Source organism: Camelina sativa, chromosome 3 (genome assembly GCF_000633955.1).
Source record: "Camelina sativa cultivar DH55 chromosome 3, Cs, whole genome shotgun sequence".
NCBI classification, from domain to species: domain Eukaryota; kingdom Viridiplantae; phylum Streptophyta; class Magnoliopsida; order Brassicales; family Brassicaceae; genus Camelina; species Camelina sativa.
Genome location: NC_025687.1, coordinates 24,568,581 through 24,589,018, shown reverse-complemented (window position 1 = coordinate 24,589,018; position 20,438 = coordinate 24,568,581). Strand labels below are relative to the sequence as shown.

Genomic DNA, 20,438 nt, shown 5'->3' with positions numbered 1-20,438 from the left:
GAGGATTTCTCCCTCTATTATGTGGTGGATTCATTTTGGTTTTGAAGACATGAGTGTTCGTTACCTTCTTAGTATCCATGATGATAAAGTTCATATTTGCCATAACATTGATTGTCGTTTCGTTATGAGTTATTGTTATCATTTTGAGAGCATCCAAGCAGGTAATCCATACTTTCTTATGGTAACATTAATGTTCAAATCATCGCAAGTTGTAAGATATAAAATCAACAAATGGTAGTCAACATTTTTCCAAACTGAACATTCCACAAAGTTTATTCTTCACTGAGATTTACAAAAACTTAGAAAAAACCATAATGATACACTAAATATTTAACTATTATTTCTTAAAAGAAAAAATTTCACTTCGGAAATAATACAACAACTAATTATATCGTCATGTACAATCTATAATAGTTACAATAAGAAAACCATCTTACAATAAAGTATAAAATTACATAGTATAAACTCAACAGAATATAATATATATATATATGACATCATAGAAACAAATTTAAACTGCAACAACATATACAACAAATAAAATCATGATTAAAAATACATGATTTAAAGTTTTCTCTGTTTTTATATGGAGGAAATAAAATAATTATAATATATGGTTGTCATAATATTAATGTATAATCAATTTCAAATTAGTGTACTGACTAAAATAATTTTAATTTAGTATTATTATAATTTAAACTCATGTATAATAGAACTTGTTATTGCCAAAAAAAACAAAAACAAAAAGAACTTGTTAGATAGATATTTTTATTTTATGGTTTATAAGAAAATGAAAATAATAATAATAATAAGATATAAACTATTGAATAAACTTTTTTGTCTAACAATTGTGAATTTATTATACCATAATGATATATAAACCATTTATTAAGAGACATGTGTCTTATGTAGGTCCTATATAATAAGTTTTTAATGCATTTTCAAACTATCTCAAATCAGAACCAATTCTTAGACCACCTTTTTAAGAGTAAATTATTGGTTCTATGATATTAATGGATTTGGAAAACCAAAAAAAAATCATTTGTTATTCAATTATTGATTTTAAGTTAGTTATCAAAATTATGTGTTATTGATTTATGATTTATAAATACTTGTTAAAATCTCATCTTATTCATTTATGATTTGTTTTTGGATTTCAAAATCTACGTTATGTTTTAAATTGATTTGAATGGATTTGAAAGTATAAAATAGAAGGATACAAATCCAAAGATAAAACATGTTATTTCAAAATTCATGTGTTTTGATTTTCATAATTTACAATTTTATATGAATTTATAAATCACTTTTTCAATAATAGCACCTAAGAAAATATGTTTTATTATATTTAACTGTGAAAGACACTAATCATGATCATCTCATTTTTGAGTGTCATAAAAGTAAATTAATATTAAAATTAATAAATACTTATATTTTGGAGATTTAAAGTGTCTCTCTAAAGACACTAATCTAACTTTTTACACATTTAAAGAAATCCTTTTTTTTTAGAGACACTCCATAGAAATGAGTCAATGTGACTAATGAGGATGGTCTAAAGGATCTATTAAATCTTTGTCCAAGTTGTCATCCAAATGAAAATCCTAAAACCTAATTTTGTGATGATCAATTCTCTATTCTTTGCTTAAGAATACATATTCAACTAAATCATCTAATATCTCCTCCGGAATCGGCATTTTTTTATATTCTTCACTTGAACATTGCGAGTCACAATGCATATGCTAGACTAGACCAAAAAGAAACATAAAGTTGATGATGATAATATATAAAGGTTAAGAAAAAAGAAATCTACACTTTAACACAACGAGAATGATATATAAAGTCGAAAAGGAAAAATATTAAAACACAAATCGTTCGTTGGATTCAAGACCTAAAGCTGATGATGATGGTGATATACAGTAACGCAGATACATAATATATACATGTTTTAGTCCATCATTCTATTGCTCATACATTTTCATATCTGCATTAAGCATACAAAAAGAAGAAAACCTCCCAGTAGCATATGGTCTTCATTCTTCCCTCCGGTGAAGCTACGTCCTCCGATCCGGAACATCATCTTTTTTTAACATTTTTTATATTCCTAAAAGAACTCATCGATTCATCGAGAAACCAAAGTCATCATCGTCTAACAACATTGAAGAATATAAATTATTATTATTATGAGTCCCTCGATGATGATCCACAGAACCAAAATCATCATCAGATTCTCCTTCTCCCAACATCTCAATCATCTCCACAGCTTCTCTCATCTCCATTCTCCTCTCTTCTTCTTCTTCGCAACATCTCAACCCTATCTTCAACATATTAATCATTTCCGCTTTACAGTTCTTCATCCCTTTCATTCCCTTGTCGAACACGTCACCTGTTTTCTTCTCTTTAACCATATCGTTCACCCAAGTCACAAGACTCATGTTCGGATCATAACCTTGCGTTAAGTAATTCTCAGGGAATCTCCCTGTCAAAAGCTCCAAAATCAACACACCAAACCACCAAACATCTGTCTTCTTCGTTATGATTTGTCCTTTCGCGGGTCTATACTCTGGCGATTTGTATGCTGTCATGAAGTTATGTGCGTGCTCTGAGCTCATCACCGGTCTTAGAGCGTAATCTGTTAACAATGGCTCGAATGAATCGTCTAAAACAATGTTCGATGACTTTATGTGACCGTGAGGGATTGTTAGTGTAGGTAACTCCTCGAACAAGTAAGACAAACCCTTTGCTACTCCTTTTATGATCTTTAGACGCGTTATCCAATCCAATCCCGTGGAATCATTTGCTGAGAACATATAATTCAAATACTTAGGACTCACAAATAGTATTTATTATTGCAAAATGTAATGTTAAAACATACCATGAAGATGGATTGCCAAGCTACTATTAGGCATAAACTGAGTGACTAGAAGCTTCTCTTCTCTACGGTAATAATAAGCGATGAGAGGCAATAGGTTCGGATGGTTTAATCTCCCTAAACGTCTCATATGCTCATGAAACTCGTCTCGTCCAACATTGTTCATATGTTTATACCTCTTTACGACCAAGGTTTGTCCACTAGATATCGCTGCCTTGTATGAAGCACCAAACGTTCCACTACCAAGAACTTCAGCTGAAGCTCTGAGAAGATCTTGAAGACCAAATCTTTGAATGTCTTCCCTCACAAATAGAAGCCTGCCTCCTGCTTCAGGCATCGATCCTCTCCTTGTGCGATTCACAACGGATTCCGCGGGTTTATTGGTCTTTTTTGCGGATTGATGGTAATTGTAGCTCTCTATTCTTTCCTTTCCCGCAGAAGGATAACCTGACAAGAACTTCCGTCTTCTTGTTTGAATGAAACAGAACACAAGCGCGATGATCACTAGTATTATGCCAATAACAATCAAAATGATTGCTAAAGTGTAAAAGGATCCGGTCTTTTGCCCCATGGGTGGAGGAGTGAGAGATTTTGGATCACTAGGAGATACTGGAACATCAGGAATTTTCGGAGAAGAAAGGGAACATGGACTTATGGGAGCATCACACAAATCTTTGTTACCTACAAGTTACAAAACACAAAACATTAATGTCATGGCATGTAACCAAAAATGCATCAACTCTTGAAAGATTTTATGCAAATTCTATATTAAAAATGATTTTTTTTTTTTTTGGTTAAACTATATGAAAAATGAAAGAAAGACCCAAGTAAACGATTCCACCAGTTGCACACCTAAAAAGGTTTTTGTGAATTGTGATGTCGACATTACATTCAGATAGCATTATATGATAATGTTAATATATATAACGTTGAAAATGTTACCTGCAAAAGAGCCTGGATCCATGTTTCGAAGGCTTTCGGGTATCGGTCCATCAAGGTCATTATTTTCAAAGCTAGCTAACTTAAGATCCCTCTGTTGAAAATATGGTATTTGCCCTTGAAATTGGTTACCATTTAGCCTCAACTCTAAAAGCATCGGCAAAGTGGCTAGAGAAGAAGGAATTGTTCCTCGGAATGCGTTATTTGCCAACAATATTTTCTTCAAATGCGGCATACCTTGAAATGCATCCGCTGGTATCTCCCCCGAGAATCGGTTATTAGACAAATACAAAGACTTCAAAGAACTAAACCTCTTAACATGAGGCATTGGTCCATTGAAATTATTGTTCATGAAGCTTATGGTACGTAGATTCTTCATAGGAACCAACGGGTCGAGGTTTAGTTTCCCAGTCAAGCCCATTCCCTCGAGTTGTAACCCCCAAACGTAATTGCTACAAAGAACACCAAACCAATTCGCTGTGTTTCCTTGACATGGTGATGTTAATGGATCCCAACTACTAAATTCTGAACCATTTGCTAATGTATCTTTGAATCTCAAGAGACAATCTGCATCTGAACCTGGCACAACCACCTGTGACATTGCCACCGGACATAACACGGTGGTAAAGATGATGAGAAAAATGCAAGAAGGTAGATTTTTCTTCGACGCCGTGTTACACGCAAGCATAACCAGGTTCTCCCAATTTCGCATTGCGGTTACACGCGCAATGGAATCGATTTGATCGCTGCTAAATCTTTTTCTTTTTCTTTTCTTTGTTTTTTTTTTGTCTTTCGTGAAAGCCAAGAAATTGTGTGAACGGAAGAGAGAAGAACAAAACCTACCAAGAATAGACAAAGCAAAATAATTAAATTGGGAAAGCTATGATTTTTTTTTTTTTTTGGATTTGTGTCATCTTATGATTATTATTAGGTGAGAGAGAGAGATCTTTGGATAACCATTCAATTATCTTGTTTTAACGTTTAAGTTATATATATACATGTAATCCTTGTTGTTCTGATTTGTCATTTGCTTTTGTTCCAACCAAAATATTTTTTTTTCCTCTAGATGAAACTTAATTTTGGTATAACTGATTTCAGAAATTAGGCATGAATTGGTGGATTAATATATATGATGAGGGTATATGAACGAATTAAACAAGTAATATGTTATATACATTGTAACAGATGTGCCGCCCCAACCACGCATCATATGATATGTTTTTCCATACATTGTAAAAATTAGTTGTTTGTTCTTTTTCGTCATGTTTGATAAATCAACGATAGATTTGGTTAGCCATGCCGGGGGTAAAATTTAGGCTTGTCTTTCTTTTTCTTTTTTTGATCCGAAAGTGTGTCAGACTCTTACATAGAGATCTAGTAAGAAAATTTTTGTTATCTTTTCAAAAGTCTAGTAGAGTAATCATAGATGATGACTTAGTGAATGCCCTTTTTGAAATTCTGTTATTTGTCATAACTCGGATGAGTTGATTTTTTTCCCCGACATAGTGTTGTTACTCGAGAGAACAAAATAAAACATTAAGTTGCATAGGTAGAATACAGAAATTAAAGAAAACTATAGAAATGGGAGGTCAAATACTCAAATCTGAATTCTCAAATTCTCAAAAACAACGCGGTATGGGTCAAAGGGCTTTAAAGTGATGGTGGGACAACTCAATAAGGTCGGCATGAGATCTTAACGTGTGAACTTCCCAAGTACACATTTCTGCTGCTTCTGCAGCGTCCGGGCCATGTCCATACATACATACACCATTTTGTTCGTGCAGCTGGAAATATTCTAAAGTGGATATTTGATCAAAGAGATCCTTTTCTAGACTTAACAGTTAACAGTGGATACGAATACACACACAATATTTCAGTAGCATCTCCGCTTTAAATTCTCATCAATAGTTTGGTACGTAACTACAATGTATTGGATGAAACATTAGTAGAGAGTAGAGACTATCCATTTTAGTTGTAATGTGTTATGTGTCCATATACTGAAAATTTTAAAACTAATTCTCTGGGAATTCATTATTAATACATAATGTACCATTAGTTAAACAAATCTGTGATACATCCAAATATTTTTTTATTTTGAACACACTGATCGTTAAAGTTTGAACACGAAATAAAATCACATTTATGTAAAAAAGGTACAGTAGTTGTATTACTACTAGTTAAAAATAATAAAATAATGGCAGGATAAAAAGGCAGGGAATAATCACAAACTTTTAGGCCTCAAAGTGAGAAGTGTTGGACCAACACCTGGCTTGCACGTTTGGTGTCATCTCATCTCATCTTTTTTTCTTTTCGATCTCATCCATGTAAGTAATACTGTAATAGGTCTCTGCGGACCATTTTACCCTCGCTTTTGGCTAATAGCCTAATACATTTTACTAAAAGATGAAAAATTGAAAAAACCGAGTTGTAACAATAAAATTAGGAAACAATCTTAGTATGGTAAACCCATCAAGCATAGATTTTAAGTTGAAATTATATCGTATTGCATATATAAATCACGCTATAACTGTATATATATGGTGAGTTTGGTGATAACATTAACTCTGTATAGTAGTACTTTGATTTTTCATTGAGGACTCATCAAGGTTATACCAAAAAGGGGAACAAAAATATGTTTATTGCTTTCATACATTCGTCCACACATAGAATATAATAAAAAGAAATTTATTATTTATGCTACGACAACTTTTTTGAGAAATGCTACTTTTGTTTATTCCTTTTCTCCGGCTACAAGAGCAAAATAAAAATATGAGTTTACCTTTCTAAGTTTATTATTGTTTTAAGTACTTCTTTTTTCTCCAAAATCACTTTTTACGAATTTTCATCTCTCTCCACAATCTCACATATTTTTATGAAACCTTCATTTTGTCTGCAACTCATCGTCCTTTCACATTCTAAGCAAATCTTCTCATTTGTTTCTTCTATGACATCAGCTTTGGACTGACACGGTAAAAGATATGTTGATTTTCTCTGTGTGAGGACATTAATTTTCAGATATGCTTACCTTTTTGTTGTCTATTACTCAGATCTGTAGATCAGCTGTTGGATCCCAACAAAAGTATTGAAATCCAAGAAACCATAATTGTAAGTCAAACTAGCTATTACTTGATGGACCAGATTCAGATCTCGTCTACCGCATTTGTCTATCAGTGGACTTCGCTGGTCGTCCGTTGGTCGGTGGAACAATTTTGTATGTGTGTGCAAGGGTGGACATGTTTTAAGCTATTGACGAACAAGAGTTAACGACCAAGCAGATCTGGTCCACTAAAGAGACCGACAGACATAAATGTGGTGGACAAAAACTGGTCGAGCGTTGAATCTGGTCCACCAAAGGCACAATAAGATCGGTCTCTTCGTCAACAAACCTATAGGGTGGAGAAAATGGTTTTATATTATTGATGGAGAAATATCGTCAACCAAGTAGATATGGTCCACTAAGAGAGCGAAGGACAAAATTAGTGTGGACATAAAAAGAAATGTCCGGAGGTTGAATCTGGTCCACCAAAGACACAATGACTTCAGTCGTTGACCTCTAGAATGGAGAAGTTATATTGGTAATAATGGACAAGTATAATCCAACCAAGCGGATTTGGTCCACTTCAGATGTCGAAGGACAAATTTGGGATGGACTAAATTTGACTAGATGTTGGATTTGGTCCACTGGAAATTTGGTACATGTGTGTTTTGTGTTATAAAAATTCGCCCTGTTTTAAAACGTTCATCACTTATCAATTTTCTTTCTATTGGCATACAGTTAAAAAATGGCATTTTCAATAAAAAAATAATGAAAGTGGTATTTATGATAACTTTAGTTTTGAAAGTCACATTTTTTACGAAATTCCCTATAATAAATCCTAAGCATGTTTTGTTTTTATTTTATTTTCTTGAGTCATCGTAATTATTCGGTTCGTACGTTTGTTTAATTTTATTCCAAAGACTTTATAACATTAATATTATTAATTATTATGAAGTATCATGGGCTATTATGATTTATACTCACTTGACAACTACCCTTTTTTTTTTTTGCTCGTGTTTCATTCATTTCTTGTTTATTTTGTTTTTGTTCAAAATATCAATTACATATACTATACATAAAAATACAAAACAATACAAATTCATTTTTATTATAGCATTTTTTAATGTTATAACTGTAGTCTGTAGAACGCAACATTGATATTATCATTCTTTTCTAAAACGATTTATTTTGGTTCAATGAATATTTTTAGGTAATTTTGTTGTATAGTCTTTTTTTGTTTTGTTTAAGATTATAGAAAAGAATGATTAACAGAAGGAACAAAAACTGTTACAAGTTGAATGACGACGTAACAAGAAAAAAGAAAAAAAGAAATTGACTCTGGTAAAAGATGGTCAGCCCAGACGACATTTCAACCACTCTCATTAACTCCAAAAATCGTTTTATTTAATTAAACATTTAGCAACTCATGTTCCAACATTTATTATATGTTAATCATTCTTTCATATAGTACCAATGTTTTCATTAATATCTCAGATAAATAATGAATGATGTAATGCATGACAAAATCTATTTCGAATCATATTACAGTTGTTTTACTCGTCGTCATACTAATATTGACTGCGAGAAAATAATTTACGCGGTACAAAACAAACAAACAAACACAACAGTGGCAAAAGAAGTAAAATGGAATAGTCAAAGGGGTACTTTGGTTTGAGGAAAGAGATGAGGATAAAAATGAAATGAGGTGAGCGTTTTATTGTTATTCCCCTCTCTGGGTGTTAAAGTAGGCAAAGCAAGCAAGTGGTAATCAAACAAAGCACTTCTCTCTTTTTTTGCCTTCAAGCTTCCAGATCAAAAATACCAACCAAATCTTTTTCTTGAAACCTCAAGAACCTCTCTTTCTGCAAACTCAACAACCATCATCAGGTGTGATTCTTGATTTCAAAGTTTCAATCTTTTTCCCAATTAAATCGAGTTTTTTTTTTTTTTTTCTTCTGTCGGTTGCTTTTGCTGAGTTCTTGTTTCTGTTATATATTTATTTACTTAAAATTTTTGTTGTTCTTCTTCCTCTTTGTTTCAATCTAATTGTACAATACAACTTACTTTGTTTTTTGGTTCAAGCTGTGTTGAAATTGAATTATCAAGCTTTTGGGGTTTATGTAACAGTTATCTCTAATACATCTTTGAACTTTGTCCTATCTACAAATAATTGAATTCATGTTTCTATCTTCTTAATGACTTTTCTCTGTTGGGTTGATCTTCAACTGAATCTATGCTACACAAAGATCCAACCTTTTTTAGGTTTTTCTTTTCTTGAATAGTCTCTTCGATGATGAATCTTAAGTTGAACGGTTAGGGTTCTTCTGTAGTATCTTGTTTCAGAAACTAGAATCTCTCAGTATCTCAGAAACTGTTTTTTTTTTTGGGTGACAGAGAGCGTTTCGATATGGAAGCTACACAGAAACATATGATTCAAGATGGATCTTCAATGTTTTACCATCCGCCATCTTCGGTTAAGCAAATGGATCTTTCTGTTCAGACATTTGATTCTTACTGCACACTTGAATCCTCTTCTGGCACCAAGTCTCATCCTTGTCTTAACATGAACAACAACAACAACAATTCTTCTTCAACCACAAGCTTTTCTTCTAATGAAAGTCCCATTTCACAAGCTAACAACAACAACAACAACAATAACAACAACAACAACAACAACTCATCCCGGTTTACTCATTCCCCTGAAGACAACAATAACTCTCCTTTAAGCGGATCTTCTGCCACAAACAACAACGAGACAGAGCTTAGTCTCATGCTTAAAGATTTGGAAACTGCAATGATGGAGCCTGATTTAGACAACAGCTTTAACCATCAAGGTGGGTTTGGACAGCAACACAGAGCTGTTTCTTCTGCTATGTATAGATCTATGGAAATGATCTCTAGGGGAGATTTAAAAGGAGTGCTCTATGAATGCGCTATGGCCGTTGAAAGCTATGATTTGGAACTGACTGATTGGTTGATTTCTCAGTTACAGCAAATGGTTTCGGTTTCTGGTGAGCCTGTTCAGCGTTTAGGAGCTTATATGCTTGAAGGGCTAGTTGCTCGGTTAGCTTCTTCTGGTAGCTCCATCTATAAAGCTTTGAGATGCAAAGATCCCACAGGTCCTGAGCTTCTTACTTATATGCATATCTTGTATGAAGCCTGCCCGTATTTCAAATTCGGATACGAATCTGCCAATGGAGCTATAGCTGAAGCTGTGAAGAACGAGAGTTTTGTGCACATTATCGATTTCCAGATTTCTCAGGGAGGTCAGTGGGTGAGTTTGATCCGTGCTCTCGGTGCTCGACCTGGTGGACCTCCTAAAGTTAGGATCACGGGTATTGATGATCCAAGATCATCGTTTGCTCGACAAGGAGGTCTTGAATTAGTAGGACAGAGACTCGGGAAGCTAGCTGAAATGTGTGGTGTGCCGTTTGAGTTTCATGGAGCTGCATTGTGTTGCACGGAAGTCGAAATAGAGAAGCTAGGAGTTAGAAATGGAGAAGCGCTTGCGGTTAACTTCCCGCTCGTTCTTCACCACATGCCTGATGAGAGTGTAACGGTGGAGAATCACAGAGATAGACTGTTGAGACTGGTCAAACGTTTGTCACCGAACGTTGTGACTTTGGTCGAACAAGAAGCGAATACAAACACTTCCCCATTTCTTCCACGGTTTGTCGAGACAATGAACCATTACTTGGCGGTTTTCGAATCCATCGATGTGAAACTCGCTAGAGATCACAAGGAAAGGATCAATGTTGAGCAGCATTGTTTGGCTAGAGAGGTTGTGAATCTTATAGCATGTGAAGGTGTCGAAAGAGAAGAGAGGCACGAGCCACTAGGGAAATGGAGGTCTAGGTTTCACATGGCGGGTTTTAAACCGTATCCGTTGAGCTCGTATGTGAACGCAACGATCAAAGGATTGCTTGAGAGTTATTCAGAGAAGTACACTCTTGAAGAAAGAGATGGAGCATTGTATTTAGGATGGAAGAATCAGCCTCTGATCACTTCTTGTGCTTGGAGGTAACAAAAGAAAAACTTTGCTTGGTTTGAGAGATTTATGAGAGATTAGAATCTGTTTGTAAAAGTTAAAAAAAAAAAAAAAAACTCATGATCCGAAGACACAGTTGTCAAATGTTGTACTAGTAAGTGTTGTTGATGACCCCATATGTTTTAATGTTGTATGTTTTTCTAATTTTCAAACAAACTATGATTTGACATCAAACTTATAAGTTACAACTCTGTGTGTTTGATGTAAAAAATTAATGATAACTTTTCTGGTTTTACATAGAAGGGCTGATTCACTTTGTTTATGTCGTTGTTAAGCACGAGATTAGGATAATGCAGACCCTGTGCTTTTCAAGCAATCATTAAGTTGATGTAACACCGACATACTAATTGATTAATTGGATGTCCTAAAGAGTAGAGCGTTTTAACCAATTTGGATCCATCAAAATCTTCTCCGTCAAGGTTCTTTTTGGGCTGTTCAGGATTCTTCTACTCTAGGTTCTTGGATGTGGAAAAAGTTATTAAAGTATCGGGAGGTGGCTAAGACTTTCTGTAAGTCGGAGGTACGGGATGGTACTCGTACCTTCTTCTGGTATGACGACTGGTCTGAGTTGGGAAGACTTGTGGACGTTGTGGGGGATCGGATGTTTGATTTGGGTATTGCGCGGCAAGCCACGGTTGCAGAAGCCTGGCAATATCGTCGCCGCCATCACCGTTTGGACATTCTCAATATAGTGGAAGATGCTCTGGCTAAAGCAAGGCTTCACAGTTCGGTGGGGGAAGATAGAACCCTTTGGAAGGGTCACAATGACGATTTCAAGCCAAAGTTTTCTACTAAGCATACTTGGCATCATCTTCGCCACGCCTCGCCCAGGGTACTTTGGCATGGGGGGTTTGGTTTGCGCACAACACTCCAAAGTATTCTTTTTGTGTCTGGCTTCCAGCGTGGAACAGACTCCCTACTGGCGACTGTATGCTCCACTGGAATCAAAATGCAGTATCAACCTGTGCCCTATGCAGTTCCATGATTGAGACTCGAACTCACCTGTTTTTTTCTTGCAGCTATGCATCGGTCGTGTGGGGCGATTTAGCCATGAATATATTCCGGCATCAGTACACCACTGATTGGTCTACCCTTATCACATGTGTATCTGATCCCTGGTCTGACACACTGGTTGGTTTTCTCGCTCGTTACGTGTTCCAGGCCACGGTTCACGCGATCTGGCGGGAGCGTAATGCACGCAGGCATGGCGATGCTCCAAACTCGACTGTCCGTCTCATCTCCTGGATAGATAAACAAGTGAGGAATCAACTCTTGTCTATCTTGGCCTCTGGCGATCACTGGTACGATGAGGGTCTTCAGCTCTGGTTCGCTTCAAGGGCTCCAAGTTGAAGTTGATTTGAATTTGCTCTGTTTTAGCTTTTTGTAATTTAGCTCATCCTAGGCTTTTTATAAAAACACAAGCTGCACTAGTTGTAAAAACGCTATTTTTTTTAGTATAATTTAACATTTTATTCAAAAAAAAAATTACTATAATTACTCAATCGAGCGTTTTAATGCACGTTTGAAAATTAATGTAAAATCGAACGAAAAAAATCTATACTGGTAACAGAGAGAGACAATCCGATTAAGTAACACCATTGTTTCAATGTTTAGTCATGAATATTTGTAGTTTTTAGCGGCTGGAGTAAAAGTAGTTAGAAAAAAGTAAGAGTGATGATAAGACAGAACCGAAAAAAAGTTTGTTACTCCTATTTGGTTAAAGACCAGAACATTGAAACTATGGTTTGATAAGGTAGTAATTCCAAAAATAAATCGTGTTGTTCAATCGTCTATTTCATCAAATCGTTCGATTGGTAACAACAACTAATGACATTTGGTTCAACATCCAACCACCAAATTAGATTTACCAATCAACCCTAAGTTTTGCTACAAGTATGAACATGCAGAGAACAGTGTAATCAATCAATCTCGTCAACAAAACAACACTGCCCCATTTTGTAAAAGACAACAAATGGTATAAGAAGAGATGAGTAAGAAGGAATGTGAACAAAAATCCAAATTAAAACCGTTTCCCCAATTTTCTAAGTTAAATTTTGATTACATATTCTTGGTCCATTATTTTTGTATATGGTCAATTTTGTTACATTGGTTTATAAAAAAATATACTTGGATCCTGATGTATGTCATGATTACGTAATCATTCGTCAGACAAAAAAAAACGTAATGTTTCTAGAAATTTGTTTGACATTATCTTTGTCGTCTTTGATCCCTCAAATAAGTTAGTACCAAAGAATGATAAAATGGGTCAAACCGTCACCCTTACGTCATGCTGTCGCTGATAAACGTGTGCGCTTATCTGAACTAAACGACTGCGCATTCGCATCTAAATACACTATTTTTTCTTTTCAACATTTCAATATTCTTTACTATACATTTCTTAAATGAAGCTATAAAAACTTATATGCTGGCCTTGATTACATAGATGTAGTTACGGCATTGTCTGATCACTAATTCGAATTTGTCACTTATGTTTTTCTTTTCTCTTTTAACTAAACTTGCAAATATGGACAGAAAACCCTAAAAATATGTGCCTGGACTTGTTAGCTCATTTGTTTTGAGGGCATAGCTCCTTCACCTCATGAGTTCAAGCCCGGGCAGAGGAGAGGATGAGAAGAAGAAGATGAGATATAATGAAGGAACAAAAACCCTAAAAATATGTGGATATATAAAAAGAATAAAATTAAATTATTTGAGATGCAATAATTGGGATGTATCCAAAGGGGTCCATTAACGTATCAATGTGTGATTTATAAACTTTTGCCTTTCAAAATGAAACATCTCTATTGCGAGTTATTACACACACAAAAAAAAAGGATAGAGGATGATGAATTGATGACGTAACACAAACCATTGATATTTAAAATCTAAATCCTTAACACTTTTGCTAACGTATTAATGCCTTTTGGAGCTAAGTTTATCAAACAAACAAAAATGAATCATGAGATATATATATCTAAAGAAAACTTGATCATCATGCTTTAAAAGTGTTTAAAAAAAATTGCGTCTTCGAAATCCAACTTATGCTCTAAAAAAATTGCTCTAACATATTGACTTAATAAACCAATTTATATATTTTGGGTTAAGTCATCTTCTTAATTTGGCCAACTGTCAAATACAACAACTCTTTCCTTACTATAAATATACATACATAGTCATCAGAGATTCAGCAAATACACATATATTTTTTTGTTCACCAACTCTCTCGCTCTCGGATTCAAGATGCCAATCCCAGAGTTATCATCTGGTAATCATAACAATAATAGTAAGAGGTTAGTTGTTAAGAAGCTTTTCGCTAGACAGCAACAGGAAGGATTTGGTGCTGTCGTAAGAAGAAGCATCGGAAGGTAAAGCAAAGTAGCAACGTTTCATTAGTTCCAAGTGTAGTAGACTAGTAGTAATGGATAGAAAAGGTTTTATAAATAATTAGTTGTGAAATTTTTGCAGTTTTGAGTTTAGGTACTTCGACCCATTTCTTGTTTTGGATGAATTCTCAGGTTGGTATATATTGTTTCTTTTATTCCTCTGTTTTTGCTCTGTTTCTTTTGAATCCAACTTCTATCTAATAAAAGATATAAAACCTATTAATAATTGCAGTTTCAGCTCCTTCAGGATTCCCAGATCATCCACACAGAGGTTGGTTTTGTTGTTGATTATTCTAAACGCAACTTTACACGTTTAAGTTTGCGTGTTTATATATATATTAGTAAACAACTATATTCCTATCATTTCTGTTTGACATTCATAGTTGACAGTATGATCGCATAACCAAACCTATAACTACTATAATCATTGTTCGTCTTGTTTAATATTTTTTTGTTTCGTATCCAAAATCAGGTTTTGAGACAGTCACTTACATGTTAGAGGTATTGACATCTTCTTATATATTTTTTTATTCAATTGCGCAAGAAATCGCCATCTTGTAGCCTACCCCCCTTGATGAATTTGTTGGTATACACAGGGAGAGATTTTGCATGAAGACTGTGAAGGACACAAAGGAGTAATAAGAGAAGGAGGATTACAATGGATGACTGCAGGAAAAGGCATTGTTCATTCTGAAATGCCTTCTTCTAATCCCAATGGCATAATTACTCACAACAAGGGCTTGCAACTTTGGATCAATCTTTCCTCAAAACATAAACTGTAAGTTTTTTTTTGATTGTACACGGATCATCCAGTTGTCAATGACCTTGAGCTAGTGATCCATGTTATAATTTTCTATACTAGAATACTAGAGTAGGTCTCTTCTTGCTTAAAAGTGTGTAAATTCGCAGAGTGGAGCCAAGTTATCAAGAGATAGAGAGTAAAGATATAGCAGAAACAGAGAAAGATGGTGTGAGAGTTAGAGTCATAGCAGGAGAATGGAATGGAGTTAAGTCAAAGATTTGCACAAGAACACCAACAATGTATCTAGACTTTACTCTCTCGCCGGGTTCTAGAATCTCTCAGCCCATTCCACTTCATTGGAACGCGTTTGTCTATGTTCTTCAAGGCCAGGGCCATTTTGGGGATGCGAAGTTACAACACTCAGCCGCTGCTTCCCATCACTTGCTGGTTCTAGGCCTAGGTGGTGACCGTTTAGAGGCTTGGAACGGTTCTGAGTCCGGTTTGCCACTTCGGTTTATCCTTGTGGCTGGTGAGCCTATAGGTGAGCCAATGGTTCAGTTTGGTCCTTTTGTTATGAACACACAAGAAGAGATTGATCGGACCATTGATGATTTTGAGAATTTTACAAATGGCTTTGAAAACGCTAGACATTGGAAGTCTCAAGCTGCTTCTGCCTTGGGATTGTTTTGAAATCTTTTTGCCTCTATTTCCATTTCATATCCAATTTTTTTTTAATTAGTTGTATTGATCTCCTAGTATTAAATAAAAGTTGAACCATTTTAGATTCTTTAATTCATACTAGAAAACATTTATATTTTGTGTTACCTCTTTAATCATTTCTTAGTAAGACTTTCTATATTAAAAATGTAAACCGACACTCTTTATTTTAAAATTTAGTACAAATTCATTATTTTGGAACTTTCAAAGTATTGAATTCAAGAAGATGTTGTGTTGTTGACTTCATCCTCCAATGCTTCTACGAACTTATCAGCATAACCACTCAAAAATCCAGGACTAACTAAAGTCTCTTTCAATGTCTTATGATTTCTCTTCACTAAGTTCCCAATCTCACTATCTTTATCCATCACAGATTTAACCGTATCGATCAAGTTCTCCTTGGAGAACCATCCGGAATCTTCTCTCTGCACCTTCACAGAGACTTCGAGTTCTTCAGATCTGGCAATCACTAACCAAAGACTCCCACATTGAGCCGAACCCACAATGGTTCACAAAGCAACCTACTGATGGATGAGACAATATCAAAGGTTGATCTTGATTTACCCATCCTTCCCAAACGATTCCACGCCCTTTAACTCGTTCTTCAAACCCTTTTGGTAATGCTTCCTGAACCGTTGATGAGCCTTTTGGTGGCATGACCACTATTAAAAACCGTAGACCAGTTAGTTAGCTCCTAAACAGAGTTCTTGAAACTGATCCTTCTCGAAAAAGAATTGGGTGCCAAAAGCGCAAAACACCACCGAGCCTGGTTCAAATCCGTTTAACCACTGACTCCATCGATCTTTCTACTGGTTTACCACTTTTATTTTGAGGTTCAGGGAGCATTGGACCGGTTAAGAGAACTTTCTTTTGACATTCTCTTTCGATGAAACCGCATAGCTTACCTTCAAGTTCCACACACGTCCTTATGGAAACAACATCACAGTTCTTAAGGCCTGTGGTAATTAGCCCGAAAAGCTCATGAGAAGATGCGAAGAGAGAGCAGACGTTAGCGTCATGTCCACGTAACGCCACTTTGGATAAAGGATAATCCGGCGGAGGAAACCCTACTTCAGCACTAGGTGCAAGAACCATAGCTACACAAGCTGCTGATATGATCTGGTAATTAATATTGACCGTGATCGATCATGAACTTGGTGATGGTCCAAGAAAAGGATCGAGAATCCCTCCTAATAACCGTTAGACGAGAAATCAAATGTGATCACGTGTGGAGTCCTTTTATGGAAACCAAGGATATGTCGCACCTACTTTGCTTATGTCCCTATCTATATGTGGGATTGTATTAAGGGCGTAGCCCTAGTTCCCTTGTACTATAAAAGGGCTCTAGCCGACATTGTATTCTGTATTCTAATGGAAGTCCATCGATTCTCATATTCTCTTTGTTAAACACACACATCATCTCTCTAATTCTCACACATCTCTACACTACTTCCGCTAATCCTAACATGGTATCAGAGCATGTTATTCGATCTATAACTCTCTAAACATACTACTCATACTTTTATTCTCCAGCTATACTCGCTATTCTACTCACTCTATTCGCTTATTTTCTCTTTATACTCGCTATTCTACCCGCTTATACTCAGATCTGTGACTATGGAGAACAACAAACCAATTGTTACTCCAGTGGTGCTCAAAGGAGCAAATTACTTGTTGTGGAAAAGAACCACAAAGACCGCACTTAGTGGCCGAGGACTATGGATCCATGTTGAGACGGATCAACTTCCCAAGAAAGCCATCAAGGAGGACGGTAAAGCAGAAAAGGAAGACAAGGAGGCTGATCTAGAAAAGGAAGTCAAGTGGTTCCAAGAAGATCATACCGTGCTTGCTATTCTCCAAAACTCGCTGGACGCACCAATCCTTGAAGCATACTCGTATTGCGAGACGACCAAGGAGTTGTGGGAGACGCTTGCGAATGTTTATGAATACGTGACCAACTTAACTCGAGTGTTTGAGGTTAAGAAGGCTATCAACTGTCTCTACCAAGAAGACTTGGAGTTCACGAAGCACTTTGGAAAGTTTAGGTCTTTATGGGCCGAACTTGAGATGCTACGACCAAGCACCATAGATACGGCCATCCTAAATGAGAGAAAAGAACAAGATAAGGTCTTTGGTCTCTTATTAACTCTCAACCCTGCATTTAAGGACCTCATCAAGCATATCCTTAGAGGTGATAATCCACCAACTCTTGAGGATGTGTGCTCTCAAGTTCAGAAAGAACAAGGTTCACTTGGTCTCTTTAGCGGCAAGGAGGAGTTACTCACCGCCAAAAAAGGAGTCTACAAGCATGAGGATAAGAAGGTGGTGGTATGGGACCATTGTAAGAAAAAGGGCCATATGAAGGACAAATGCTGGATTCTTCACCCTCATCTTAAGTCGGCGAAGTTCAAGGCAAATCTCTCACAAGAAGGAACGAGTGGTCAAGGTACCGGTATGGTGAATCAAGGAGGTGCAGCAGCCATGGCCATGATGGTTTCCTATGGAGACTTTGTGCGGAAATCCGACTTGGAGGCTCTCATCAAGTCCATCTCTGCACTAAAGGATTCCGGTACCACATTCTTTGCTTCAAAACCTAATAAATCTCTTGTTGTTGACTCGGATGCTTCTCACCATATGATAAGTAACCCTAGTCTCATACACAACATAAAACCATCTCTAGGCAATGTTACCATTGCTAATGGAGATCGTATACCGGTTAAAGGAGTAGGAGACTTGAATCTTTTTAATAAGAATTCCAAAGCTTTCTTTATGCCTACCTTTACTTCTAATCTTCTATCGGTTAAGAAAGCTACTACTGATCTAAATTGTTATACTATTTTTGGGCCTAATAGTGTACATTTTCATGATATTGAGACTGGAAAGATTTTTGGAGAAGGGGACGCTAGAGGAGATCTCTATGTCCTAGAGAATAACTCATCAAGTTCATCTAATTGTTTTTCGTTTTTATCGAACCTTAATGCTATTTCAAGTGATGTTTGGCATGCTAGACTAGGCCACCCTCACTCTCGTGCTTTCGAATTAATGTTGCCTAATGTTTCATTTGATAGTTCTAGTTGTGAGTCTTGTATTCTTGGCAAACATTGCAAGTCTATTTTCCCTAAATCTACTACAATTTATGAACATTTATTTGATTTAGTACACTTTGATGTGTGGACATCTCCCTGCCTATCTAGAGATAATAACAAGTATTTTGTGACTTTTATTGATGAGAAATCTAAGTATACTTGGCTTACATTGCTACCATCTAAAGATAGAGTCTATGATGCCTTTGTTAATTTTCAGAATTATGTTACTAATCATTTCAATGCTAAAATAAAGGTACTAAGACTGGATAATTGGGGAGAATACACAAGCCACAAGTTAAAAGAACATCTCTCAAAACATGGCATTTTACAGCAAACAAGTTGCACATACACGCCACAACAAAATGGAGTGGCGGAAAGGAAGAACAGACACCTTATGGAGGTTGCAAGGTCTATGATGTTCCACAACAATGTCACTAAGAGGTTTTGGGGAGGTGCGGTGATGATGGCTTGTTACCTGATCAATAGGACGCCAACAAAAGTGTTACACGATGTATCACCTTATGTGGTACTAAACAAAACCAAACCTTCTTTGAACCACTTACGCGTGTTTGGTTGTGTTTGTTTTGTTTTAATACCAAGTGAACAACGGAGTAAACTCGACGCCAAGAGCATTAGATGCATGTTCATTGGCTATTCAACAAGTCAAAAAGGGTACAAGTGTTATGATCCGACTACTGGCCGTACACTCATTTCATGAGATGTGAAGTTTCTTGAACACCAATGTTACTACGACAAGAAGGATTGGGACAGCTTGAAGGATTTGTCTCATTCAAACTCGGATCGGGCAACAAATCTGCGGTTTTTGCTTGATCATCTCGGCGTTACACAACCAAATCAGACGTCCAACGATCATATCAATTCTTCTACTAGTAGTTCCGAGGGATCACCATCAAGACAAGAAGAAACAGAGGTCGAATCTCAACCCCTGCCTCAAGTGACAACATCGGGTTCTCCATCACATGAAGAAGATATCAACGAGGTCAATCATGACCCCAACGCAACCAATGCCAATACTGAGCCATTGCTGCCATCAACTATCGTCATTCCCCAACTCCGGCGTAGTGAGCGTCTCAAATTTCCGTCAATCTGGAGAGACAAACGTGTGTACTACAATAATCAGGCCGTGGCTCATCCTATCCAAGCCGTGTGCTCACTTGACATTGTTCCGCCGGCTCATGCAGCTTTTCTTAGCAAGATTGATGCTCAGTTTATTCCACAAACCTACGACGAGGCCAAAGAGCACAAGGAATGTCTGGACGCCGTTGACGATGAAACCGGTGCCATGGTCCGTAACCACACTTGGGACGAGGCCGACCTACCAAAGGGTAAGAGATCGGTAAGCTCTAAATGGGTTTTCACCATCAAGTATCTCAGTAATGGTGATGTGGAGTGCTACAAAGCTCGCCTTGTGGCTAGGGGCTTCACCCAAACATATGGAACCGACTACATGGATACATTTGCACCTGTATCGAAGTTAAACACCGTTCGAGTTGTTCTCTCTCTCGCCACAAACTTATCTTGGGAGCTGTGGCAGATGGACGTCAAGAATGCTTTCCTTCAAGGGGAGCTCGAGGAAGAAGTCTATATGCATCCTCCTCC

General features: G+C 36.4%; 3 protein-coding genes across 5 annotated transcripts; 2 read left to right on the top strand and 1 right to left on the bottom strand.

Annotated features, from left to right (window-relative positions):
• LOC104777988 (pollen receptor-like kinase 5) lies at positions 1,889-4,608 on the bottom strand. Its single transcript, XM_010502333.1, has 3 exons — positions 3,809-4,608; positions 2,870-3,547; positions 1,889-2,794 (listed from the first exon to the last, which is right to left on the bottom strand). Exons 1-3 carry the CDS (start codon positions 4,515-4,517, stop codon positions 2,109-2,111), a joined length of 2,073 nt encoding a protein of 690 aa, XP_010500635.1. The 5' UTR covers positions 4,518-4,608; the 3' UTR covers positions 1,889-2,108.
• LOC104777987 (scarecrow-like protein 5) lies at positions 8,556-11,132 on the top strand. Its single transcript, XM_010502332.2, has 2 exons — positions 8,556-8,729; positions 9,237-11,132. The coding sequence occupies exon 2, from the start codon at positions 9,250-9,252 to the stop codon at positions 10,864-10,866; it is 1,617 nt and encodes a 538-aa protein (XP_010500634.1). The 5' UTR covers positions 8,556-8,729; positions 9,237-9,249; the 3' UTR covers positions 10,867-11,132.
• LOC104777986 (pirin-like protein At1g50590) lies at positions 14,053-15,807 on the top strand. 3 transcript variants are annotated; one of them, XM_019243926.1, is made up of 6 exons: positions 14,053-14,255; positions 14,356-14,405; positions 14,512-14,544; positions 14,746-14,774; positions 14,870-15,051; positions 15,183-15,807. In XM_019243926.1, exons 1-6 carry the CDS (start codon positions 14,131-14,133, stop codon positions 15,703-15,705), a joined length of 942 nt encoding a protein of 313 aa, XP_019099471.1. In that variant the 5' UTR covers positions 14,053-14,130; the 3' UTR covers positions 15,706-15,807. The 3 variants fall into 3 exon arrangements, with proteins under 3 accessions (XP_019099471.1, XP_010500632.1, XP_019099472.1); XM_010502330.2 differs by having other exon boundaries at positions 14,063-14,255; positions 14,506-14,544; XM_019243927.1 differs by lacking the exon at positions 14,053-14,255 and having other exon boundaries at positions 14,344-14,405; positions 14,481-14,544.